We start from the raw sequence: 10,599 nt of genomic DNA, 5'->3' as shown, positions 1-10,599 counted from the left end.
ACTATGCGTTTGTGTGTTTTTTTGTGATTTCAGGTATTTTCTGGCTGAAATTGAGGGACCTGAGCAAAAATCTGATATGAGGCTGACAAAGGACTGCTGATGTTGTTGGATTCTGACCTCCCTGCACTCGAAATGGATTTTCTAGAGCTACAGAACTTCAAATAGCGCGCTCTCAACTGCGTTGGAAAGTAAACATCCAGGGCTTTCTAGCAATATATGATAGTCCATACTTTATTCGAGTTTAGAGGATGCAAACTGGCGTTCAACTCCAGTTTCGTGCTGCATTTTGGACTAAAACGCCAGAAACACGTCACAAACCAGAGTTAAATGCCAAAAACACGTTACAACTTGGCGTTTAACCCCAAGAGAAGCCTCTGCACGTGTAAAGCTTAATCTCAGCCCAAGCACACACCAAAGTGGGCCCCGGAAGTGGATTTCTGCACTTAGACTTATTTCTGTAAACCCTAGTAACTAGTTTAGTATAAATAGAACTTTTTACTATTGTACTAGGGGTCTTTTTCCCATTTTTTGAATTCATATGTCCTTTGGGAGGACTGGCCATTCGGCCATGCCTGGACCACTATCACTTATGTATTTTCAACGGTGGAGTTTCTACACACCATAGATTAAGGTGTGGAGCTCTGCTGTACCTCGAGTATTAATGCAATTACTACTATTTTCTATTCAATTCAGCTTATTCTTATTCTAAGATATTACTCGTATTTCAACCTGATGGATGTGATGATCCGTGACACTCATCATCATCCGTCCTTATGAACGCGTGCCTGACAACCACTTCCGTTCTACAAGCGAAAGCTAGAGTGAATATCTCTTGAATTCCTTAATCAGAATCTTCGTGGTATAAGCTAGAATCCATTGGCAGCATTCATGAAAATCCGAAAAGTCTAAACCTTGTCTGTGGTATTCCGAGTAGGATTCAGGGATTGTTTGACTGTGACGAGCTTCAAACTCGCGAGTGTTGGGTGTAGTGACAGACGCAAAAGAATCACTAGATTCTATTCCGACATGATCGAGAATCGACAGATGATTAGCCGTGCTGTGACAGAGCATTTGGACCATTTTCACTGAGAGGATGGGAAGTAGCCATTGACATCAGTGACGCCCTACATACAGCTTGCCATGGAAAGGAGTAAGAATGATTGGATGAAAGCAGTAGGAAAGCAGAGATTCAGAAGGAACATACTATCTTCATGCGTTTATCTGAAATTTCCACCAATAAATTACATAAGTATCTCTACCTTTATTTTATGCTTTATTTATCTTCATATTTGAAAACCATTATAACCATTATTATCCGGCTAACTGAGATTTACAAGATGACTATAGCTTGCTTCATACCAACAATCTCCGTGGGATCGACCCTTACTCACATAAGGTATTACTTGGATGACCAGTGCACTTGCTGGTTAGTTGTGCGAAGTTGTGACAAAGTGTGATTCACGTTTGAGAGCTCCAAGTTTATTGGCGCCATTGTTGATGATCACAATTTCGTGCACCAGTTACTCTAACTGATGCTTTTCTCCAATGATTGTGTAGATGGACTTGTTTGTCGCCCCATGTAGACTCTTCCTGTACCCCTCTTTAGTGGCCAGCCTAAAAGGAGAGAAAAAGAGGGAAAATTAAGCTTATAACAACGATATCAAAGCAAATAGAACATAGGCGGGAGAATGCCAAATAAAGTTCTCAATTACATGGTAGCTACAACATACAAGTGATAAAACAATAAAAGCAAAGGGCATGTCAACTAAATAGCAAACAAGTTAAGGTGCACTTAAAATAATGCAAAAGATATGCAACAGTTGAGTAAGAGAATTTTAACACCAATGTGAAAACAACAAGTGTAGAAAAGAAAGGGAGAAGAAACAATGAAGTTAAAATGCCATGAATGCGAGTTTGCAAATGTAATGAATAGAAGAAAAGAAAGAGAATAAGGATGAGAGGGGGAGAAGAAAGAAGAGAGAAGAAAGAAGAAAGGTTTAGGATTGGGGGATAAAAGATAAGATATCTAGTGCTGAGGTAGATTAGCTGTGCGTTGCTTGCGACGCGGGCGCGTGCGTCACGCGTTCACGTGGGTTGTGTAATTTTTAAGTGACGTGTACGCGTGACATGATTTATGCTATTGGCGCGAGAGCAGCCTCGCGCACGCGCAACTCTCTGTCTCATACGCACTATTGCTTAAAAATTTACTCAACGCGTGCGCGTGAAGGACGCGCATGCGTGGATGGTTTGGTTGGGACAAATGACGCGAACGCGTCAGGGACACATACACGTGATATAGCTTGTGCTTCTAGCACCATTTCCGCACCAGGCCACCACAACTTTCTGTCTAAACACCCCTTTTCGTCGATTTTGCAGAGTCACGCGTACGCGTGGGTGACGCGCACACGTGGATGCCTATTTTTGCAAGTGACGCGAACGCGTCAGGGACGCGTACGCGTGGGTGTGTTTGTGCCTAAAGCACGCCTCCAGCCACGTTCCCGTGTAACTCTTTGTTCAATCCCCCTTTTTCACGCATGCACAGATGACGCGAACGCGTCAGCGACACTCGTGCGTCGTGTGCCTTTCCTCTCTTTTTTTTGTGTATGCAGAATGCAAAATGCAGATGAATATACAGAAATTATAAATGAACACTAATGAAAATAAAATAAAATAGGACCAAGGATAAAATGGAACGATTATACCATGGTGGGTTGTCTCCCACCTAGCACTTTTAGTTAAAGTCCTTAAGTTGGACATGTGGTGAGTTCCTTGTCATGGTGGCTTGTGTTTGAACTGATCCAGGAATCCCCACCAATGTTTGTACTTCCAATAGCCTCCGGGATCCCAAAATAGGCACAGAAAGCCTTCAAGCATGTGGAAGCAAGTGACAAGGCCCAAAGAGTGATGACTGTTGGAATGATTTCCGGGGTCCCAGACCTTGCTTTTACACCTGTCTTCTTGTGGGTCACCATTGTTCCATCCGGGTGGCTCGCAATTTGAATTCTCACAGAGACATCCAAACAACCTTCTAGACCCATTCAGTTGAGCTCTACACCAATCCTTACACATCAATTTGGAGCATGCAACCATATTGAACCTTGCAGGGCAACTCTTCCCACTCACCATCTCTCTCTTACTCTTAAAGCCACAGAGAGCTCTAAGTTGACCATTTGTCTCTAGTAGCCCATATTCAAGTGGGAAAGTAAAGGTCAAGGGTAAGAATTTTACCCACTTGAATGTTGTGAAGGATGATGGTGACTTAGGTGGAGAGGTCTCCAACAGCTTTGGCAAAGTGATTTCAAGCTTCACTCCCATGTGCTCTTTCTTGACAATTTCCACCTCCTTGCAAGCTTCTTCAATATCAACTTCTTCCTCTTGGTAGCATTCTTCCAATGTAATCTCTTCTTCATTGCTCACCAAGGTCTGGGAGGTTGTGCTTCTTCTTCTTTAATCTCCATGTCTAGTCCAATGGGAGAGGATTCAAATGTAGATAAGAATTCATTAATGATTGAATCCATCTCTTGATCATCCCCTTTAAAGTCTTCAACCATGATATGCTTTGGAGGTTGTACACCCTCTTCAACATCAATTTCAAACATCTTAGAAGGAGGCTCTATGACTTGAGTTTCACATGGAGGTTCCGCATCTCCTAAGTCTTCAACCACATCCTCTTTAACTATAGCGGCTTTGTCCAGTTGTTTTAGCATAAAATTGTACTCCTCCTTGATGATTACCTTTCCATGACAACTCCCTTCAACTACTCCTTCTTCTTCAAAGGTCTCTCCTACCTCCACATTTTGAGCCTCCTCTTGCTCCTCTGGAAATAAGGCCATGTGTAACTGATCCATCGCGATTGCATTCCTAAGACGATTCCTTCTCTCTTGTTCCATGTCCATAGTATAATGGGGATCATCTTGCTCTTGGATTGATGGATGTGGGTGCTCTTCCATGGAGGGTGGTGATGGGATGGAGAGATCATTGACGATCGGATTTCCTGTCGGTAAAGAAATTCACAAATATAATCGCGTTGTAAGTACAGCTTCTAAACCAACAGAAAATCCTTTCGTACAAATGTTTTGGTTGTCACAAATAACAAACCCCTTTGAAATTGATAACCGAAGTATTTAAACCTCGGGTTGTCTTCTCAAGGAATTGCAGGGAAGTATGATTTATTATTAGTTATGCAAAGGTATATTTTGGGGTTTTGAAAAGGTTTGAACAAATAATTTAATTGATAAGAAAAATAAATTAATAATTAATAAAACTCTTGGCAAGGTATGAGAATTAGAATTCCTATCCTAGTTATCCTTATCAGTGATGATGAGAATTATATTTTTGCTCCCACTAAGTCAAGTGGTTAAATCAATTTAACACATAAAGTCCTAGTCAATTCCTAAGGAATAACTAGAGTTATAGGAGTCTAAATCAATCAGCAAAGATAACAATTATCAATCACAAGGAGTTTGATAACTCAAGTGTTACGAGAAAATCTATTTGAATGAAAATAATTTGGATAAATTGAAAGCATCCATAACATAAATAAAATAAAACAATCTTATATCTGGGATACCTCAAATTATATTAAACAGAATATTCAAATCTAAACATAAAGAGTTCATAAACTAAATTAGGAAAATAAAAAAAAAGGAATGTTGAACTTGTGATGAAGAAGAAATAATCCTAAATCCTAAAACTAAGAGAAACCCTAATTCCTAAAACCTAAGAAAGAAGAGAACCTCTCTCTCTAAAAACTACATCTAAACCTAAAATTATGTGAATGAGAAGTTGTATGAATTGTTCCCTTATGAATGGATGCATTCCCCCACTTTATAGTCTATAATATGTGTTTTTTGGGCCGAGAACTGGGTCAAAAACAGCCCAGAATTCGCTGGTTATGAAATCAAACACGCTAATTTTTGTCACTGCGATGCGTTCGCATGGAGCACACGTTTGCGTCACCTAGATGTACATCCACTATAGCAAGTTATATATCATTTCGAAGCCCCGGACGTTAGCTTTCCAACACAACTAGAACTGCATCATTTGGACCTCTGTAGCTCAAGTTATGATCGATTTAGTACCAAGAGGTCAGGCTGGACAGCTTTAGTAGTTTCTTTAGCTTCTTGTATTCCTTCCACTTTTGCATGCTTCCTTTCCATCCTCTAAGCCATTCCTACCCTGTAATCTCTGAAATCACTTAACACACATATCACGGCATCGAATGGTAATAAGAGGGGATTAATATTAGCAAATATAAGGCCAAAGAAGCATGTTTTCAATCATAGCACAAAATCAGGAAGGAAAACGTAAAACATGCGATTTCTATGAATAAGCGTGAGGATAATGGATGAAAAATCACTCAATTTAGCACAATATAAACCATAAAATAGTGGTTTATCAATCATTATGTGGTTGAAAAGGAAGTGCACTAGAGCTTGAGGGTTGAGTATTGGAGGTAGAGGATTGGTCCATGCGGGATGTAAGAGCTTGAAGAGTAGAGGTGAGACTAGTGATAGAGGCAAGTGTGGTATGAAGCTCTGTTTGCTCTTGGTGAATAGCACCAAGGGTGTTGTCATCCAGCGGAGGTTGGGGTGGATAGGTGGGTTTATTATTTTAGAGAAAGGGTACATGGTAGGACGGTGGTTCTTCTTGGTAAGGGCAAGGAGATGGTGAATGTTGAGGTGGCGGCTCATGAGAGTAATTGTGTTGAAATGGGGGTGGTTCTAAGTATGATTCATAAGGTGGATAAGGGTTAGGGTCATATGAAGGTGAATGGTGAAAAGGGACTTGTGAGTATAGTGGTTTAAAGCTATGTTGAAGAGGGGGTTCATAGGCATATGGTGGTGGTTGTTGATAATCAAAAGAGTGCTCACCGTAGCCATTATCTTGATATGCTTCTTGGAATGGCTCTTGGTCATAGTATATTGGCGGAGGCTGCTGCCAAGAGGGTTGATCAAATTCCTATGGCTCCTCCCATCTTTGATTTTTCCAACCTTGATGCATGTTCCTATTAGAGCTTCCATTCCCTACAACAATATTGGAACCAAACTCAAAGCGAGAGGAGTGAGAATTCATAGTAGCTAAATTAAAAACAAAAACAAACAAACAAGCAAAAAGCAAATATTTACAATAACCAATAATAAGGAACACGTTTGCAATTCCTTGGCAACGGCGCCATTTTGACGAGAGGACTTTTGCTGGTAAAGAATTTCACAAAAATAATCGCGTTGTAAGCATAGTTTCTAAACCAACAGAAAATCCTTTCGTACAAAAGTTTTGGTTGTCACAAGTAACAAAACCCAATAAAATTTATAACCAAAGTATTTAAACCTCGGGTCGTCTCTCAATGAATTGCAGGGAGGTCTGTTTATTATTGGTTATGGAAAAAGTATATTTTTTGGGATTTTTGAAATAAGGAACAAGTAATGTAAAATAACAAGGAATTAAAATAATAACTAATAAAGCTCTTGGCAGGTTTTGAGAACTAAAAATCTTGTCCTAGTTATCCTTATCACTGGTGATTAGAATTGTTCACTGCTCCCACTTAGTTAACCCTTACTAAATAAAGGAAAGTCAAGTGGACTAATCAATTTGATTCCTCAAGTCCTAGTCAACTCCTAAGGAAAGACTAGCTTTAGAGGAATCCAAACCAATCAGCAAATTCCAATTATTAATCACAAAGGAGTTTGATAACTCAAGTGTCACCAATTACTCAAACGAAGCCAAGAGGGAAAAAATCCAAATTATTTATATCATAAATAAAAGAAAGCAATCATAAATCTGAAATACCTCAAATTATATTAAATATAAAATCAAATCTAACATGAGAATTCATAAATCAAAGTAACAAAATAAATAAAAATAGAAGAGAAACCAAAGTAAAGGAACATTGAACCTGGAATGAAGAAACAGTCATAATACTAAGAGAAATCCTAATCCTAAAACCTAAGAGAGAGGAGAGAACCTCTCTCTAGAAAAACTACATCTAAAACCTAAAATTATGTGAGTATTAATGTGTCTTCATGAATGGATGCATTCCCCCACTGTATAGCCTTTAATATGTGTTTTCTGAGCTTGGATTTGGGTTGAGAAGGAGTCCAAAAATTGCTAGGGACGTTTTTTGCAATTTTTTGCACGTTGCATCCGTCACGCGTGCGCGTGGGTCACGAGTGCGTGTCATTTGGAAATTTTCCTTATCACGTACGCATCAATCATGCGTACGCGTCGCTTGTGCTTTGCGCTAGGCGTGCGTTCGCGTTGTCCACGCATGCGCATCGCTTGGGTTCTGCGCGAGTCACGCGTCCACGTCGTTTATGCGTGCACGTCGCTGCCATTTCCTTCAAAACTTCATTTTCGCGCGTTCCTTCCACTTTTGCATGTTTTCTTTCTGTTCTCTAAGCCATTCCTGTTCTATAAAGCCTGAAAATACTCAACACACGGATCACAGCATCAAATGGTAATAAAGGATAATTAAAATTAATAATTTTATGGTCTAGGAAACATATTTTCACATATATTAAGGAGTAAGGAAGGAATTGTAAAACGATGCAATTTATATGAATAAGTGAGCAAAGACTTGATAGAAACCACTCAATTGAGCATAATATAAATCATAAAATAGTGGTTTATCATACTTCTACTATTTTTTTTTCGAAAAAATGGATCCAAATCAACTCAACTCTTTTTTCAATTACTTACAAAACTTTTCTCAAACTCCAAATACGCAACAATCTCAAATCTCAAACTCTCAAATTCCAAATCAAAACTTCACACTATCGAATACATTTCAAAATCCAAATCCACAAAATCTTCATAATTTTAATTTTCAAGCTCTTTATAATAATCAATTTCCTATGTTCCAACCACAAAATCAAAATTTACAAATACCACATTTTCCATTTTCCATTTTCATCGTTATTTAATCCTTCTATTAGAAATGTTGCTCCAACATCCTTGCCGTTTTCAACTCAATTCAGTGCATCGAGACATAGCTCATATGGTGTTGGTGACTCTTCTAAGCCATTCTCTCAGACTTCGATACAATGTAGTCTAAATTCACAATATTCAGATTTTGCCAACCCTCGTGGATTAGATGTTATCGATCTCAAAGAAGATGACATTGAAAATCGTAGGCAAGATAGTATTCAACTCTGCAATGGGAAGAGGATGAGATGTTAATCAGTGCATGGTTGAATATTTCAACCGACCATATAGTTGGTACCGACCAAAAGGACAAAATATTTTGGAGTCGAATTCGCAATTATTGTGTGGAATTCAACTCCGACATAAAAAGGAGGGCAGTTGCATGTAAGAAACGATGGAATAAGATCAACAAAGCAGTTACAAAATTTGTTGGCTGCTATGATCAAGCTAGTCGAAGCATAAGGAGTGGTTTGAATGCTGATGATATGAAGGAGTTGGCCTATAAACTTTATTCCACACATTATGGTCAGAAATTCACTTTTGAAAGGCATTAGAATATGCTTCGTTTGGAGCAAAAATGAAGCCAACTACCTACACAGAGTGGAGGCTCAAAGAGAACCAAGGTTAGTGCAATTGAAGCATACTCATCCTCATTAAATCCAGAAACATCGTTGGCTGACGAACTCGGTGTGGACTCTCTCGTTTGCCCACAAGGATCAAAGAAAAGCAAGCAAAAAAGTAAGAAAAAAGCACAAATGTCTGAAGATCTTAGCGAAAAGAAATTATCGGTTGTTAAAAAACTATCTTTCATGGAAGATATTAAGAATGTTAGAGAAAAGGAACTAATGGATAGGGAAAAAGAAAGAGAAGAGGAGAGGGAACATAGAGCAAAGATTATGGCAATGAAGGAGAAGAAGTTACAAATTCAAGCGAAAATGAAAGAACAAGAATTACAAACTCAAGCGGCAATGAAAGAACAAAAATTACAAACTCAGAGGTATATTAAAGAAATAGAGATAAATGCAAAAGAAAGGAAAATGGAAAGGATAACTAAGGAAAGGGAAAGGGAAATGGATATGCAAATACTTAATGCTGACACGTCTACAATGAGTGAAAAATGTAACACCCTACCACACAGAGCTGATGACAAGTCATCATATACCCATTTTTCAAGCTACTTTCACTTGTTTTGTTAGCATTTATGCACTTTCTTGTATCCTAAGTAAGTGATTTGGAGTGAAAATGCATAACTTCTCTAAATCAAGCAACCACCATGAAATTAATGATAATCCATGAGGTTTAAGCTAATTTTAATTGAATTTTAATTGATTTATAAGCCTCTTGAATTTAGTGATACTTGGAGTGGTTGTTTTGGTTTATTATAGGTGAAGAAAAGAAAAGAAAAGGAAAAGCGTGGCCTAAGAAGTGTAGCCCAAGGAAAGGAAAGTGTGGCCAAAGTAATAGGAAGCGTGCCGCATGCAAGGGGGAGGCAAATATTGCCCTCCACAAGGGCAGACTGCCCTCTAGGAGGGCAACATAAAGGAACCAACCAAGGAAGGCAACTCTGCCCTGCCCACTACAAAGGCAGAGCACAAAAGTGTGCCTTGGAACCAAGAAGAAGAGAACCTTGCCCTGCCCTCCACAAGGGCAGTATCGGGCTCACCAAGGAAGAAATTCAAAGGAAAAATGTCACCCATGCATGCCACAAGAATCGAACACGGACCAAGGAAGAAGCCAAGAACTAAGGTTGAGTGCCGTGCCAGGAAACCAAGGAAATTAATTGAACGTGTGCCACAGCCGTGTTTCGAACACGGGACAGCAAAGTGGAAACACTGCCCTGCCCTCCGCGAGGGCAGGGCAGCATCCTATGCACCAAGAAAATTTCTGGCGCACCAATTCTTGATTCTGGCAGCACCAAGGCAATTTCTGGCGCACCAATTTTTGATTCTGGCGCACCAATTCTTGATTCTGGCAGCACCAAGGCAATTTCTGGCGCACCAATTTTTGATTCTGGCGCACCAATTCTTGATTCTGGCAGCACCAAGGCAATTTCTGGCGCACCAATTTTTGATTCTGGCGCACCAATTCTTGATTCTGGCAGCACCGTGGCACATCCTGGCAGCACCAAACCCATCCAAATCCCAAAATCCAAGAATAGAAAGTGTATAAATAGAAGCTAGTTTGATGTAATTAGAACCTTTTACCATTTTTACCTTTACTTTTGAATTTTACTTTCACCTTTATTTTGAGCTTTGGCAATTGTTCTTGGGTGACTTTACTGAGAATTCTAAGAATTGGGGAGGAGAATTGATCTCTCTTCTTCCTCATTCTTGCCTGAGCACTTCTAATCTTCTGTTTTTGAGTTTTGGGTGGAAGGCACCATTCTGGCGCACCATGGCATGACTCTGGCAGCATCAGCACGCACCGTGGCACATCCTGGAAGCACCAATTTTTCCTGTCCTGCCCTCCGCGAGGGCAGGGCAGCGTTCTGTGCACCAAGACCGCACCAGGCCGCACCAAGCAAGCACCAACATGCACCAAATTCTGCCCTGCCCTCCATAAGGGCAAGGCAGCCTCCTGGAAGCAATTTTCCTCCATGGGCTGAAATTGAATTAAAAACCCAATTTAATTCATTTCTTCACCAAATCAAAAGCCCATCCAAACCCCAAAATCCAA

The 10,599-nt window shown here is 39.8% G+C and overlaps 1 protein-coding gene across 1 annotated transcript in view; it reads left to right on the top strand.

Annotated features, from left to right (window-relative positions):
• Nucleotides 1–8,171: 8,171 nt before the first annotated feature.
• LOC107479609 (glutathione S-transferase T3-like) overlaps nt 8,172–10,599 on the top strand; it is an 8,199-nt gene continuing 5,771 nt past the window's right edge. Inside the window, exons 1-2 of the mRNA XM_016099733.1 lie at nt 8,172–8,448; nt 8,587–9,042. Of these exons, the coding sequence (XP_015955219.1) occupies nt 8,172–8,448; nt 8,587–9,042 (733 nt within the window). The remainder of the gene's footprint in view (nt 8,449–8,586; nt 9,043–10,599) is intronic.

This window comes from Arachis duranensis, chromosome 3, assembly GCF_000817695.3.
Source record: "Arachis duranensis cultivar V14167 chromosome 3, aradu.V14167.gnm2.J7QH, whole genome shotgun sequence".
In the NCBI taxonomy this organism is placed as follows: Eukaryota; Viridiplantae; Streptophyta; class Magnoliopsida; order Fabales; family Fabaceae; genus Arachis; species Arachis duranensis.
This window is presented reverse-complemented; position numbering and strand designations above follow the sequence as displayed.